Source organism: Palaemon carinicauda, unplaced genomic scaffold, assembly GCF_036898095.1.
Source record: "Palaemon carinicauda isolate YSFRI2023 unplaced genomic scaffold, ASM3689809v2 scaffold2, whole genome shotgun sequence".
In the NCBI taxonomy this organism is placed as follows: domain Eukaryota; kingdom Metazoa; phylum Arthropoda; class Malacostraca; order Decapoda; family Palaemonidae; genus Palaemon; species Palaemon carinicauda.
Window position 1 is genome coordinate 827,501 of NW_027169589.1, and position 17,745 is coordinate 845,245.

The window sequence follows — 17,745 nt, forward strand, 5'->3', positions numbered from 1 at the left end:
TAGTGATCGCAGCTGGTGACAAAATGATGAGTACCTCACTATGGGAGTTCCACTACTGCTGTTCACAGACGTATCTACTGAAGGGGTGTGGCACACCTGAGGAAACAGACTTCCTGATTGCTCGCAAGTTGTGACTGGTGCTTTACTCTGAATTAAAAAACAATTATAATGACTGCTGAACATCTCTAGATATCTTCTAATAGCTTTTTTAAGAAATGTAAATTTATTTGCTAAATCTTCATCAAATCAAGTTAATGCACACAATATATAGTAGGAAATACTGAATGAAACAGAATAAGGATGATAAGGTACATGAAAGATAAGGATAACATGCAATAAGGAATGATATAAAATATGCACATGGACTGAAATGAACAGTAGCAGGAATGAAAAATTAATGAAAAGGAAATAGAAGAATAGAATAGGAGAAACATTTTATCCTTTGGCATTTAAATGAATTTAAAAGATAGAATATACAGGAAGTTAAAAATAACAAACAAAAGGGAATAAGGGCAAAAAGAAAATGACTATGGTTTTGAACTACTGATACTATTATAAAAAGCATGCTTTTGAAATTCACATATACCTGGCTGCTAAACTGGGACGGACCGGTCAAAATATTTAAATCACTCGCCATTACACCACCACTTGGTATTGTTGGCTTGTGTAGTCATGCATTCTAAATGTGTTTTAAGTAAATGGAATATTGGCTCAATGGCTAGAAGGTTTCTCCCATTCTACCTTCTTATCTGTTTCCTTTTCATTTATAATTCCATTTCTGTTATTCGTACATTTTTGCTGATTCCCTACCTTATTTATTATCCATATTACCATATTTATTCCATATCCTTATTCCCTTTTTTTTTAATATTCCCCATTATGTGCTCTCTGTATTAATCTAATATATTGCAGATTTTGTATAGATGAAGTTACTGCATAAAATTTTATCTAGATTTATCCCCTTTGTCTTTTACTAAAGTCCATTTCTCACTTCCATGTACACAAGATCCTCGTTACTATTTTTCCCTTACCCCTTCCCCTCCCCGGAAGACTTTCACAAAACCTCCCCTCTCCTTCTTCCCTTAAATATCAGCTCTCCCTTGTTACCTAGAGGTAGCCAGACATTTTTCTCTTGTGCAATTAATTCAAATCGACATCAGTGAGGTACAAATATTGGTTTCTTTTTGTTGATTGGGAAAGGAATAACTTTCTTGTACATCTCTTATTTGTTGATGAAATAATTTGTCCCTTTTTTATGAAAGTTTTTAAAAGGACATAACATAGAGCATGAAAGTTATTAGACTTTTCATCAGTTTGTTTCCATATCAAATATATACATTGCTGTCAGAAAGAAGGTTGATGTTGACATTACTTTTTAATTTTAACAAGCTAAGTGGCTGTGAAGGGGAATATCATTTTGGTTAGACTTTGCATTCAATATAGATCTATCTATTTAACAAGGCACTTCCCCCAATTTTTGGGGATAGCCAACATCAAACAAATGAAAAAAAGGGACCTTTCCTCTCTACACTCCTCCCAGCCTGACGAGGGACTCAACCGAGTTCGGTTGGTACTGCTAGGGTGCCACAGCCCATCCTCCCCTGTTATCCACCACAGATGGAGCTTTATAACGCTGAAACCCCCACTGCTGCTACCTCCGCGGTCATCCAAGGCGACTGGAAGGAGCAGCAGGGCCAACTTGCCATTCATTACTATTTTTAGCTCGCTCTCTTGCCTCTCACATCTATCCTCCTATCACCGAGAGCTTTCTTTACTCCATCCATCCACCCAAACCTTTACCTTCCTCTTGTACTTCTCCCATCAACTCTTGCATTCATCACCTTCTTTAGCCGACAGACTTTTGCCATTCTCTCAATATGGCCAAACCACCTCAACACATTCATATCCACTCTAGCTGCTAAATCATTTCTTACACTCGTTCTTACCCTCACTACTTCGTTCCTAACCCTATTTACTCGAGATACACCAGCCATACTCCTCAGACACTTCATCTCAAACACATTCAATTTCTGTCTCTCCGTCACTTTCATTCCCCACAATTCCGATCCATACATCACAGCTGGTACAATCCCCTCTCATACAGAACTTTCTTTACATTCATGCCCAACCCTCTATTCTTTACCACTCCCTTCACTGCCCCCAACACTTTGCATCATTCATTCACACACTGACGTACATCTGCTTCTACTCCACCATTTGCTGCAACAACAGACCCTAAGTACTTGAAGTGATCCACTTCCTCAAGTAACTCTCAATTCAACATGACATTCAATCTCGCACCACCTTCCCTTCTCGTACATCTCATTACCGTACTCTTACCCACATTAACTCTACTTCCTTCTCTCACATACCCTTCCAAATTCTGTCACTAATCGGCCAAGCTTCTCTTCTGTGTCTGCAACCAGTACAGTATCATCCGCAAACAACAACTGATTTACCCATTCATGTTCATTCTTGTCTACCAGTTTCAATCCTCGTCCAAGCATTCGAGCATTCACCTCTCTCACCACTCCATCAACATACAAGTTAAACAACCATGGCAACATCACACATCCTTTTCTCAGCCCCACTCTCACTGAAAACCAATTGCTCACTTCATTTCCTATCCTAACACATGCTTTACTACCTTTGTAAAGACTTTTCACTGCTTGCAACAACCTTCCACCAACTCCATATAACCTCATCACATTCCACATTGCTTCCCTATCAACTCTTATCATACGCTTTCTTCAGATCCATGAACACAACATACACCTCCTTACCTTTAGCTAAATATTTCTCGCATATCTGCCTAACTGTTAAAATCTGATTCATACATCCTCTACCTCTTCTAAAACCACCCTGTACTTCTAAGATTGCATTCTCTCTTTTATCCTTAATCCTATTAATCAGTACTCTACCATACACTTTTCCAACTACACTCAACAAACTAATACCCCTTGAATTACAACACTCATGCACTTCTATGTTACCCATATATAGTGGTACAATACATGCACAAACCCAATCTACTGGTACCATTGACAACACAAAACACATATTAAACAATCTCACCAACCATTCAAGTACAGTCACACCCCCTTCCTTCAACATCTCAGCTCTCACACCATCCATACCAGATTCTTTTCCTACTCTCGTTTCATCTAGTGCTCTCCTCACTTCATCTCTTGTAATCTCTCTCTCATTCTTATCTCCCATCACTGGCACCTCAACACCTGCAACAGCAATTATATCTGCCTCCCTATTATCCTCAACATTCAGTAAATTTTCAAAATATTCCGCCCATCTTTTCCTTGCCCCCTGTGGCCATGTGGGTATAACAATTAGAATAGCGCCAACGTATCCCTGCGTGTCAAGAGGTGACTAAAAGAGACTGGACGAGGGGCCTGGGAACCCACTCTCCTGTATTATATACTCCTGTGAGACATCAATATAGATATGGAAAATTAATGTTGAATAGAGTTCGACGTATTTTCTGTTTTCATAACATATTTTTCTTTTGGAAAAAGAGAAAATTTTATAATTAGATTAATGGTATTCCTCAACTGCTATTAAATGGTATTTATGACTTGATATTTCAATGTATGAAAATCATGAGCGTTAGTGATGAAATTATCATAAACAGCCGGGTATCTGAAAAGGTATATTCTTGAGAATCTTCAAGAATTCTCAGATTCATAGAGAAGACATCCGATTCATATTTATAATTCTGTGATAAAAATTATCTGTGAACATAAATGTCAGACTATATCTTAATTGTCTATCCTTGTGATTATTGTTAAAAGTTGTTTATTCTTAAAAAATTAAAATACAAGTTTGCAGTATTAGAACTTAATTAGAAATTAATTCGTTTTGGAGTGGCTTTCGTTTCGTGAAAATTTTGTGTTACGAGTAACATTTTACATGTACAGTGATACCTCGGTACTCGACCATAATCCGTTCGAGATCCGTGTTCGACCTCCGATTTGTTCGAGTACCGAATTTTTTTTCCCCATAAGAAATAATGGTATATATTCTATTCCGTTCCCAAGCACTCGAACAGGCCCAAAATATTAATAAAACGTGTACCTAAACAACAATAATTATCTAAATGTGTATGAAATTGGTCAGAAAATCCTATAAAACAATTTTAAACCATTTACTGTACTAAAATAAAACAATTTTAAACCATTTTCTGTACTGTAGTGAACATACCTTTGAGCAGCGGTTCGATGGCATACAGGGATGGATGTGGAGAGGATGGAAGGGGGAGGTTACTGCTTGGAAGGAGAGTCCCCTTCCATGATGTGGCGGGGTAGTTCTCCTTCAGGAGTTGTTTCTCTCTCCAATGAAAGGGTGGGCAGATCTATTTCAGGGGTTTCTTCTCTTCTTTGTCTCTTCTTTGGAGGAGAAACAGGCTTTGATGTAGCAGCTTTCTTTTCTTTTGTGAAAAACTGGTCTATTGTTAATTGTTTCAATGTTAGCCTATCTTTCATTGGCTTGTGACCTGGCATCTTCGTCTCGTCCTTGGTAATGTACGTATTGGCTGGCATTTTCTTCCAAAATAACCCAGTCTCATCACAATTAAAGACTTGTTGTGCGATCAAATTTTGTTCATTTATGTACCGATCGAATTCCCCCACGTATTTATCGGCTGCAATTTGATCCGAACTAGCTGCCTCCCCATGCCTAGTAACACGATGAATACCTGTTCTATTACGAAACTTTTCAAACCAACCCCTGCTCGCTTTAAATGTAAATGAATCACTTTCACTGGTACTCGGACTTTTCTTCACTAATTCTTCATAGATATGCAACGCTTTTTCACAAATGAACGCTTCACTAACACTTTCCCCGGCCAACTGTTTTTCTTTAATAAATATTAAAAGCAACTTTTCCATCTCCTCAATCACTTGTGGCCTTTGCTTAGTTACCGCCGTAACTCCCGTTGCAACATTCGCCTTCTTAATCATTTCTTTATGCTTTAAAAACGTAGAAATGGTCGACTTCGCCATTCCGTATTCTACCGCTAAATCGGACACTCGTACACCATTCTCATATTTCGCTATAATTTCCTTCTTCAACTCGATCGTTGTTCGCACTGTTTTCCTCTTCTCCTTCCCCTTAACACTCATTACTTTCTTGGGACTCATTATGAAAGCTAAAAAAGCAATTAAAAGCACTGAAAATCACTAAATCACAACGAATGCTGATCGCGCGTTGTCTGAGTGACGCTCTCGAGAGAACTGATGCTTCCCGAACAAGCGAGAGTGGCCGAGATGGCGCGATCATCACAAAGCCCATGCGGTCGTCACGTGTTCGGCTGGTCGAGTACCGAATTTTTGGTCGAGCACCGCAGCAAAAATTTCTCGAAAATTTTGGTCGAACTCCGAATTGTTCGAGTATAGAGTCGTTCGACTACCGAGGTATCACTGTAAATTGCATATTTTTTTCCCAACCCTACCAAAACATCACATTAAATTTTATGATGAAGCTACAGTATAACCACAATGAAATACTGTACAGCCAAATACATTTGAACCATTCAATATACCTAAACTAACTGTTAATACTTGTAAATTAAGTAGTTATTAGAACATAATGCAATAATAAATGGAAAATAATACAATACGTATAGTAAAATACTGTACATATACGAAATATGCAGTACCATATGTACTGCACTATTATAGTTACCTTACTATAGATAGATACGTTTTCTGTTGAGTAAACAACCCGTTTTCTTCAAATTTTTTTATTCCTGGCCTGGCTGGAAAATCTTTTCTCATCAAGAAACATTTTTCGCAATGTGAGTCAGAATAAAATTCGCATCTCGTTTCGAAGCGTGAAAATTTTGTAAGCAGATTCTTTTGTGAAGAGAGGCATGACTAAATAATTTTATACCATAGTGATTTTAATTTTTGCAATTTTGGATAAAATCGTCTCATAAAAAAAAACTTTTATTTTTATAATGATGATTTGTTGGGCAGTTTAACCTACTAATGAATGCTATATAGTTATTAAGATGTACACAGCATGAGGAATATAGCTTGAGGTTGAGGTAGATTGAAGGTTTACAAGCACAGAGCTACACTTTTGCTTTGAGGATCTCTGGATATTTTCATTATATCTTATAAATTCCTTACTTAACTACAGTCAGCGCGGATCGCTGTGTCCGGGCAGCATCCGCCATGCATTCAATTTGGTCCCCCGCTAAATATCAACGCTAATACACAATAAAAATCAATGAAAATTTAATTGAACACTCACCAATATCCCTGCTACTTGTCTATAGGGTAGCCTTTCCTCTTCCTGACCTCCAAAAGTCGTTGAGGAACACTATCGGCGAGGTTTTGGAGTATTTCGGCAGGTATTTCAGCCCACACTTTATGGAGCGCCGCCTCGAGAAGTGTGACGTTTGTCGTAATTTCTTTACGAAGCCGAGCTTTTACAATCGCCCAAAGGTTCTCAATGGGCGAAATATCAGGACTTTGACCTGGCCAGTCAGTAATAAAGTCCATTTCGCTATTTTCTAGCCACTTTTTCACCTTCTTAGCCGTGTGGCAAGGGGCACCGTCCTGCTGAAAGATTTCCTCTCCAGTAGCGGCAAAACAATCGGCTAAATTATCCTTTAAAATTTTCAGATACCGGTCAGCATTAACCGTCACACCTTTAGGAAGAACAACAAGCCTTGGGGCACCACCGTAGGCAAAAGTGCCCCATACCATAAGGGATGCTGGGTGCTTAACTGTCTTGGCCGTTAGATTAGGCTTAAGAGGGTCCGACCCCTTGCGCCTCCAAACTTTTTTCCCGGCCGTTTCACTCACACAAAAGGTCGCTTCATCACTCCACAAAACACTTCGCCACTGCTCCAAGGTCCAATCCTTGTATGTCTTGGCAAAAGCAACCCTCCTCTTCCTTTGTTTCTCGGTTAAAGCTGGCTTTTTTCTGGCAACAACTTTCTCGTAGTCGAGGCGCTTTGACAGGTTTTCCTGGATCGTACGAACACTGACGTCGTTCAACAATTTAGGGTTCTGTTCCTTCAATTGCTTCGCTGTTAAGGTTGGATTTGCATCAAGGCTTCGTTTTAAAAGTAACAAAGTACGATCAGGGATCTTCCGGGGTGGGGGGGGGAACCAGCATGGGAATGATAAGGGATCTCATTGCTACCCCCTTCCTTGAACTTGGCTACCCAGCGCCCCACTGTCCTCTCGTTTACGCCGGTGTTCTTAACAATTTCCTTCGTTTGAAGACCTAACTTATGACAAGTTATCACTCTAACAATATCATCGTGACTTGTACGGGGTTTACACAAAAATGCCACGCGAATTCACAAAAGAACGATTGCAACTTGGCCCTCTAAACGGAACACGACCTCACTTCACGGCTTCAGGAAACACACTGGCTACTTTCCACCCACGCAGATGAGTAGGTGATAACTTGGACAAAAAGATGCCAATTAGTCAATAAGTCTCAGTCGATTTTTTACCCGATGATCGTGATGACTCCGAAAGACGCGGAACGAAGTGTCCGGCCGACTGGCCGGACACAGCGATCCGCGCTGACTGTAGGTTGGTAAAATGTAATGCAGACGTGTTTGAATATCTTGAAAGCAAAATAGTGAAAAGTAGATTCATTGCATATCAATAGACAATAATTCCTTGTGGTTTTGATTGTATCAATGGGTTTATGATAATATATAGTGCATTTCTTGGAATTTGAACATCACATATTTTCTAGATTGTTTGATTATTGATATTTTTTAGCGTTTTCTCTGGTCTATCAATTTGCTTTCAGTTTTATGATTTTTTTTTTCTTTTATTTCTATTAATGTTTTTATGTTGACCAGGCTGACATGAGTCTTTTTATTGTTTATATATGACATATCTGTTTTTGACGTTGTTAATAGTTTATATAAGACATATCTGTTTTGACGCTGTTACTGTTTTTTAAATGATATATTGTTAATTTATTCTCATCATTTATTTATTTCCTTATATCCTTTCCTCACTGGGCTATTTTTTCCTGTTGGAGCCCTTGGGCCTATAGCATCTTGCTTATCCAACTAGGGTTGTAGCTTGGCTAGTAACCCTTTTACCCCCAGGCTATTTGGAAATTTCCAACCCTTAACCCCCAGGGGGTTATTTTTTTCCCAGCACATTTTGCAGTATATTTTTTTTAATTGCTCTAACAGCCTTAATTTTTGTCATAGAGAGGTCAGGTTGGTCTTATTCTCTTGGAAAATGCCTGAATTTTCTCAAAAATTATAAAAAATATGAAAAAAAAAATTTTCATAGCATTTTTTTGCAAGGACGTACCGGTACGTCCATGGGGGTAAAGGGATGGCTTTTGTGAAACGTACCAGTACGTCCTTTGGTGGTAAAAGGGGTAATGATAATAATGATAATGATATTAGTTTTTAATCATCTCTCATTAACAGGTATGATCCGGAGCAAGCATTCCAAACCAACACGGACATTGACACCACCAGTTTTTCATCTCGCCAGATGCACATTCTTGTAGTGCTGAAGCGCGTCTTCATATCATCAAAATCAATGGAATTGAGAAATTCTCAGGGTAAAGATGATGATAAGGAAGGGGAAGATTGTGAAGAAGAAGATGAAGAAGAAGAGGTCGAGAAGGAAAATCCAGAAGTAACGAAACAGAAATTACTGGTGGCTTATTTAAAGGTAATTTGTGTTTATATTCAGTTGAAACATTCTTGGAATGCAAGTCAGTTGACAATTGGGATTTGATCTTATAGCCTTTATAGGTTTAAAGGTCACTTATGAATGGCAGAGGCAAGGGACAGTGACATTGCCCTAGCGATCAGGACAATGCCCTAGAGACTGACCGTATATTATATGATCAGCGCCCAAGCCTCTTCTCCACCCAAGCTAGAACCAGGGAGGGCCAGGCAGTGGTTGCTGATGACTCAGCACATAGACCTATAGGCTCCCCCAAACCCCCCAACCTTAGCTCACAAGGATGGTAAGGTTGCAGACCCTAATGGCACTAACGAGTCTGAGCGGGACTCGAACCCCCGACTGGCAAACACCAGGCAGAGACTTTACCAGTCAGGCCACAGCAACCCTGGGCATGACTCAGCCTCATCAAAACAATTTATTTTTTGGTTACTTCAAACTTATACTTTTCTGTTTCTGGATCAATTTTTTTTTTCATTATAAACCATTTGAAAAAGAATTTTATGCTGTAAAGGTTGTACATTGGATATTTTCCTAGTTTTCTTAACCTTTTTATATGTATGCTATTATCATTGTATAGAAGTAATTTTCAAAAATGACTATTTTTCATATGGATGTTTTTTTTTTTTTTCTTCAAAAAGTGAATGTACCTGTAGGCTATATAATTCCATCTTTTCATGTTTGAATGGCAAAAATTTATAAATTTTGAAGAAAATAGTTGAAATGTTTGGGGATCAATATTCAAAATAGCTGCAATTTTTCTCCAAAAATTTCATATTTTGAGAAATAGGGCTTCAAAGATTTTTCTTTTTTAGCAATATGCTGAATATACATTAGTATACATAAGTATGAACTTTTACAAGTGGTTTTCCTCAACACTGTGGATCATAAGGACATATTCATCATATCTCATGATTATTGACTAAACTTAGTAGGTGAGCCCCTTCCCTCAAATCCAGAAATATATATGCTACATTTACTAAATGCTTATATATAAGTAATGCATTACTAGCTTAATGTATTCTTTTCTGCCTACTTTCCAGGCAAATTTTACACGTTAGCAAGTGTTTAGTTATCGTCTTTGACACTATGTATCTTTCAACATCTCTATAACATAAAAATTGTAAATATATAAATGAGCAGAAAAAGAAGTACAGGCTTCAAAGTTTTTCGTAGGGATTGGTTATATTTATTTTGATATATATAAGTACGGGCTAAAGTGATATATGTCAAGAAGCACAGGGCTCAGTATCCCATCTCCTCTGCCAGTTGGCAATAGAGATGCAACGTGTGGCATAAGTAAATGCCATTCATCTCCCAGCCCTGGGAAAAAGGATGTGACAGCAGACAATTCGAGCCGTCTTGGGACGATAGTTGGTTCAGAATGTTGTTTGAGTCCTCTAGTGGCGAGGAGTCTCCTGACTTTATGAGGTTCCCAGATCACAGACATATTTGCCACCCATCTAAACAAACTACTAGCACATTGTTCTTCAATTCCTGACCCATCAGCAGTAATAGAAGACACTTAGAACACCCCTGTGATGGGATGGACATCTATGTTTTTCCCACGTTATGCCTGTTTCGTCGGTTTTGAACAAGGTCAGGTTGTCACAAAATCTAAGATTAATGCTAGTCACCTCTAGGTAGCCACAAGTGAAGTGGTACCTCGATGTTTTTGTTGAAGTTCCAAGAGTACTTCCAGATTGTCCAAATCTTCTACATCAGCTTCACATGAAAAATTTAAATGAAGCAGCTCACTGCCTGTCTCTTCACGGCTGGAGGTTATCCAGCACCTCCTCTGAAAGAAAGGTTTTTTGTGACCGACTGATGAGCCACTTTCAGGATACCTCTGCAAGTCCTCTGCAGCAGTCTGTCAGGAAAAGTGGTCACTTCTGTAAATTGTGTCATAAAAAGAACATTGCTCTTCTTAAGGCCACTATACCACTGATTGCAGGCATTTTAGTTTTTCTATAGGGGAAACTTCTCTCAGTTACTGAGTTAAAAGGCTATCGATCAGCCTTAAGGTTTTGCCCACCTCGTTAACTCGATCCCCCATCCTGGATTGTGTTAAAGGTTCTAAGTCTCTAAAGTTATCACCTTACAAACCTCTTCACAAGGCATTAGATAAAGCTCTAATATTGAAAATAGCATTGCTCTTAGCTCTACTAGTATCAAAGAGAGTGTGCAAACTACATCGTCTATTTCATGTAGTGTCACACTCCAGGGGGTAAAAAGATATGCATTTTTCTTCCTTGTAAGAATTTATAGGTAAGACCTAAGTCCCATCAATTTAAGATAACAAATTTTACTTCTTTACAATTTCAGCACTCAAGGAAATAAGTGAGGATCCCAACAGTTTGTTACTTTCTCCTGTAATTGTGGTCAGTCTTTAGGAACTTTGCCTTTTGTCCTACCATCCCCAACTTGTTTATAAGTACAGGTTGAAACAAGAAAGGAGTTACCAAGAACGCCATTTCCTGGTTGCGAGAGACTATATGAGAACATACAAATCTTTCGGAGAAGTGTCAACTAGGGCTCATGGCAAGGGACATAACATGCATTGTGTTGCTGCAGCCTTAGTATTCCGCAAAAACCAGTTGGTGGTACAGGTTCTTAGTACTGGCGTCGTGAAAAGACAGACTACCTTCAAAGCTCTTTATAGTACTTAGGAGGTTGTACCCACAGATCTTTTTAAACATTCTCCCTAGGTCCTGTGGTAGCCACCCAGCAGGTGATTTAAAACCTTTGCTGTCTCTGCAAGACACTAACATGATATCACGTCATCAGTTATTTTCATCATATTTCTGGTATAGGAGTAGATTGAATAGTGCCTTCCTTTCTTGGGAGTACTCATCATCATCATCATCACCACCACCTCCTACGCCTATTGATGCAAAGGGCCTCTGTTAGATTTCGGCAGTCGTCTCTTATCTTGAGCTTTTAATTCAATACCTCTCCATTCATCATCTACGTCAAGTTTGATAATCCTTAGCCATGTAGGCCTGGGTCTTCCAACTCTTCTAGTGCCTTGTGGAGCCGAGTTAAAAGTCTGGTGAACTAATTTCTCTTGGGGAGTGCGAATAGCATGCCCAAACCATCTCCATCTACCCCTCATCATGATTTCATCTACATATATATATATATATATATATATATATATATATATATATATATATATATATATATATATATATATATATATATATATATATATATATATATACACACACATTATATATATGTGTGTGTGTGTGAATGTATATATGTGTATGTGGGTGGTAGGACAATTGCGTACTGGACATTTGCGTCCCGGACAGTTGTGTCCCAGGCAATTGCGTCCCCGGACTTTTTCGTCCCGGCAATTTGCGTACCTGTACTTGTTTTTAGTGACCAGGTAATATTTGTTAAAAGATACGTAAGTGACTCTCTGTCTATCTGTATGTCTGTATACATGTATGTATGTATGTATGTATGTATGTATGCATGTATGTATGCATGTATGTATGTACGTTATCGCTCAATTACAAAATTACTAATTACTGTATATAAGATATACGGCATAAATCCAAAGCACAGAACTGAAAATTACTGTACTTAACTATCATTTTACTTTTGTGTTTACGTAGACATTTGAAAACAATTCCTTATTTCTGTAGAAGCAGAAACGACATTTAGTTCAAGGAAGTTCAACCTTAGTTTTCTTTTTTATTTACTTCGGTTACATAGTGGCGAGTTGCTAAGCTATTTTTTTTTTTATTTGTGTAATATATTGTATAATTTCATTAATTTCTGGATTTTTTTTCTAATGAGAAATAAGATGGTCACTTTTCGCCTACAGTCATTCAATGATTAGTACAATTCCGATAACAAATTTTTTTTCTTACGAGGAGTTGCTCCTAACATGCATACATTTTAGGTTTTAGGTATGAGCTTAAAAGTAGCCATCCTAAGTCATTATTAAAAAAAAATATGACTTAATCTTTTTCGGTTGATAGAAAATTCATGGTGTATACATGTATAAAAATTTTCAATTTTATAAAGTTTTACAGATGATAAAACGTGCAAATGAAATATTGATGTCTATATATATATATATATATATATATATATATATATATATATATATATATATATATATCTATATATATATATATATATATATATATATATATATATATATATATATATATATATATATATATATATATATATATATATATATATATATATATATATATATATATATATATATATATATATATATATATATATATATATATATATATATATATATATATATCTCTTTTGCTATGAAACCCGGACGGGAAAGTCATTTTGATTGTGTGGTGGCCTTTGATAAACATATATATATATATATATATATATATATATATATACATATATATACATATATATATGTCCTTTTGTGTCCAATGTGGCTAAAGGTATAATTATTGTCAAAGCATAAAGTAAGAATCCAAATTATTTGATGCCATTAAAACATGCATATTCAGGGTGGATAGAGGTATAAATAAAATTGCTGTGTAAAAGTATAGAGTAAAGGTAAAGATAAAAAGCTTTATAGAATCAGTAAAACACATACAGGTACGCAAATGTCCGGGACGCATATGTCCGGGGACACAATTGTCTGGGGACGCAATTGTCCGGGACACAACTGTCCGGGACGCAAACGTCCAGTACGCAAACGTCCTAGAACCGTGTATGTGTGTGTATATATATAGTTTATATATGTATATATATGTGTGTGTGTGTGTATATATATATATATATATATATATATATATATATATATAAATATATATATATATATATATAATTTATTTATTTATATTTTCCACCTCGTCCACCCCAAAAGTCTTAAACCAAGACTAAATTGGGGATTGAACAATAGCTCCTACGCGCCTATTCAACGCAATTGGGAACAGGTGGCATCCATACAATGGTGCCAGGCCCAAAGGACTTCTTTAATTCGGGTTGCAGCAAAACAGCAATAGAGAATACCCATATAAATAAGTCAGGTTTGTATATGTAGGAAAAGTGCAAATTAAATCAAATATTTATAGTTTTTTAAGACACTTAATAACTTAAGGCTTTTCCAGTTTTGATATTTAAAAGAATGTTCCTAAGGATTTTATTTTTACAGGATTCTGTTGGATTTGCTAAACTGATCAATATAGGTATTCCTGTTGTGTGCCAGCTGCTAGGTAGCAAGCAAGTATCGGATGTCATGGAAGCCATTTCATTCTTTGTCACAGGTAAGTTCGTATAGCCTATTGTGGAGAGATTACTATAAGCAAAGTTTCATGAATATTATCGCTGTACTAAGTCAATGTTTATTTTCCTTTATGTTTCAAACACTGCTTTTCTGCAAGGAAAATTTGAAACGATTGTTCTTCTTTGTACAGTCAGCCCTTGTTTTTCGCGAGGATTACGTTACAGAGACAGTCGTGATAAGGTAAAAATTGCGAAAATAAGTTTTTCTTTAAAGGTTAAAGGTTAAAGGTGACTGGTTTCAGTTCCGGTTCCATCAGAATACTGTAGATGCTCACCAGAACGTCAGCCGGGCAATCCCAACCCCCCACGGTGGTGCCCTACCACAGCAGTAGCCTCCCCAGTAAACAGCTTAAACTCACGGTCCTGGGCGGGGATCGATCTCTTGCCATGCGAAATGCTAGGTTTGGATAATTCCTAACCTAACAATTCACTGTCGTTATCTACACTCAGATACTTAACCCACCAAGTACTGCCTAATATTGGTTTTACTTTGCTTCAATCATAGTATAGTTGTCCCCTATCTAGTGATACTGTATAACACTTGCTTATAATGTAGTGTATCTTACTGTTGTATACTATCACTCCAGTAAAGATTATCTGTACTGTCAGTGTTCCATGTTTTTGTTCGGACGACTTGAATCACCGCACAAGTAGCCTATATTTACAGTAAACAACAACACTGCAATTCTGTACTGTACAATATGTATACAGTACAATTTAGGATGAGCTATGTGTACTGTATATATTTTATACAATGACCGCTAATAATTTGGTATGTCATATGCAGCATTTTTGAAATATGGCACAATTCCTTGTAATCGTCTCTTTCCAAGTAATAATTTTATCACATCTACTTCAATTGGTTAGAAAATTAACACTTCACTTCACTTCACTTCCACTCCCAGGTAGGCTTTCAGCCTGTCAGTGGAATCAGTTGTCTCCTCCACTCAATTCTGTTTTCAAAAATTCCCTCTCTTCTCAGCTGTTCAATTGTTGGCATGTTGTTCTTTGTCAAAATATCTTCAATTCCATCCCTCCAGCGTTTACGTGGTCTACCTCTTGATCTCCTCCCACCAGGCGTCCAGTCCCATCTCTTCCTTGCAATTCTATTTCCATCCATTCTCATTAAATGTCCCAGCCATCTCAGCTGTCCCTTCTCAATCTTGTTCAACATAGGAGATACCCCAACCATCCTTCTAAAATTAACAGATGATGTTAAAAGTATTGTTAGTTACATTATAATTATTTCATAAACGCATATAGCTACAATTACCGAACAAAAAATTGCTGGTTTCCTTGTATTTCCACCATCTTGTGATTTTTTTTTAATTACACAGTAGTTTGGAATGAGTGATTTAACAACATATAACCCTTTTACCCCCAAAGGACGTACTGGTACGTTTCACAAAAGCAATCCCTTTACCCCCATGGACGTACCGGTACGTCCTTGCAAAAAAATGCTATAAATTTTTTTTTTTTTATATTTTTGATAATTTTTTGAGAAAATTCAGGCATTTTCCAAGAGAATGAGACCAACCTGACCTCTCTATGACAAAAATTAAGGCTGTTAGAGCAATTTAAAAAAAATATACTGCAAAATGTGCTGGGAAAAAAATAACCCCCTGGGGGTTAAGGGTTGGAAATTTCCAAATAGCCCGGGGGTAAAAGGGTTAATATGCTCAATATAATCATATACTGTAGTTATGTGTTTAAGGAAAATATAAATAAGAAATTATTTAATCTATATAGTACAAAATCATTCTCTTTTGTTCAACTAGGAGTGTTTTGATTTTTTTGCGAAGAGATGGCGTAGATGGTATGTTTACATTCTCAATGACAAATTGTGTTTATGAACATTGTTGACTGTCACAAATTGTTTTATTTTTTCTTAAGCAGAAACACAGTTTATTTTATAAACCAAAAACATGAATATCTTAGTAATAATTGTTTATCATAAAGAAAATTAAACAAAGAAAGCATTTGAATACACCAGCTCTCTCTCTCTCTCTCTCTCTCTCTCTCTCTCTCTCTCTCTCTCTCTCTCTCTCTCTCTCTCTCATGTAGCAGAAGAAACTTTTTCTTAACTTATTCAAAACATTTGCTATATACTGCAGTTAATACATTAGAATCTAGTAAAAGATAGCTATTAATTAAAAGAAGGAAAGAATAAAAGAATAAACAGAGTTAATAGATGAAAAACTAATCAGTATTGTTATTATTATTATTATTACTAGCCAAGCTACAACCCCTGTTGGAAAAGCAAGATGCTATAAGCCCAAGGGGTCCAATAGGAAAAAATAGCCCAGTGAGGAAAGGAAATAAGGAAATAAATAAATGATGAGAACAAGTTATTATTATTATTTATAGGCAAGCTACAACCCTAGTTGGAAAAGCAAGATGTTATAAGCTCAAGGGCTCCAACGGGGAAAATAGCCCAGTGAGGAGAGGAAATAAGGAAATAAATAAATGATGAGAACAAGTTATTATTATTATTACTAGCCAAGCTACAACCCTAGTTGGAAAAGCAAGATGCTATAAGCCCAAGGGCTCCAATAGGGAAAGATAGCTCAGTGAGGAAAGGAAATAAGGAAATAAATAAATGATGAGAACAAATTATTATTATTATTATTATTATTATTATCCAAGCTACAACCCTAGTTGGAAAAGCAAGATGCTATAAGCCCAAGGGATCCAACGGGGAAAAATAGCCCAGTGAGGAAAGGAAATAAGGAAATAAATAAATGGTGAGAATAAATTAACAATAAATCATTCTAAAACAGTAACAACATCAAAACAGATACTGTATGTCCTATATAGACTATTAACAACGCCAAAAACAGATATGTCATACATAAACTATAAAAAGACTCATGTCAGCCTGGTCAACATAAAATCATTTGCTCCAACTGAACTTTTGAAGTTCTACTGATTCAACTACCCGATTAGGAAGATCATTCCACAACTTGATAACAGCTGGAACAAAACTTCTAGAATTCTGTGCAGTATTGAGCCTCATGATGGAGAAGGCCTGGCTATTAGAATTAACTGCCTGCCTAGTATTACGAACAGGATAGAATTGTCCAGGGAGATCTGAATGTAAAGGATGGTCAGAGATATGAAAAATCTTACGCAACATGCATAATGAACTAATTGAACGATGGTGTCAAAGATTAATATCTAGATCAGGAATAAGGAATTTAATAGACCCTAAGTTTCTGTCCAACAAATTAAGATGAGAATCAGCAGCTGAACACCAGAGAGGAGAACAATACTCAAAACAAGGTAGAATGAAAGAATTAAAACACTTCTTCAGAATAGATTGATCATCGAAAATCTTAAAAGACTTTCTCAATAAGCCAATTTTTTGTGCAATTGAAGAAGACACAGACCTAATGTGTTTCTCAAAAGTAAATTTGCTGTTGAGAATCACACCTAGAATTTTAAAAGTCATACAAATTTAAAGAAACTTTATTAATACTGAGATCCGGATGTTGAGGAGCCACCGTCCTTGACCTACTTACAATTATACTTTGAGTTTTGTTAGGATTCAACTTCATACCCCATAATTTGTACCATGCACTAATTTTAGCTAAATCTCTATTAAGGGATTCACCAACCCCAGATCTACATTCAGGGGATGGAATTGATGCAAAGAGAGTAGCATCATCTGCATATGCAACGAGCTTGTTTTCTAGGCTAAACCACGTGTCATGTGTATATAGTATGAAAAGTAATGGGCCAAGAA

General features: G+C 36.7%; 1 protein-coding gene across 1 annotated transcript in view; it reads left to right on the forward strand.

Moving 5' to 3' along the window:
* Nucleotides 1–17,745, forward strand: part of Cap-D2 (CAP-D2 condensin subunit) — a 307,837-nt gene that overhangs the window by 148,044 nt on the left and 142,048 nt on the right. Inside the window, exons 12-13 of the mRNA XM_068368385.1 lie at nt 8,441–8,690; nt 13,870–13,981. Of these exons, the coding sequence (XP_068224486.1) occupies nt 8,441–8,690; nt 13,870–13,981 (362 nt within the window). The remainder of the gene's footprint in view (nt 1–8,440; nt 8,691–13,869; nt 13,982–17,745) is intronic.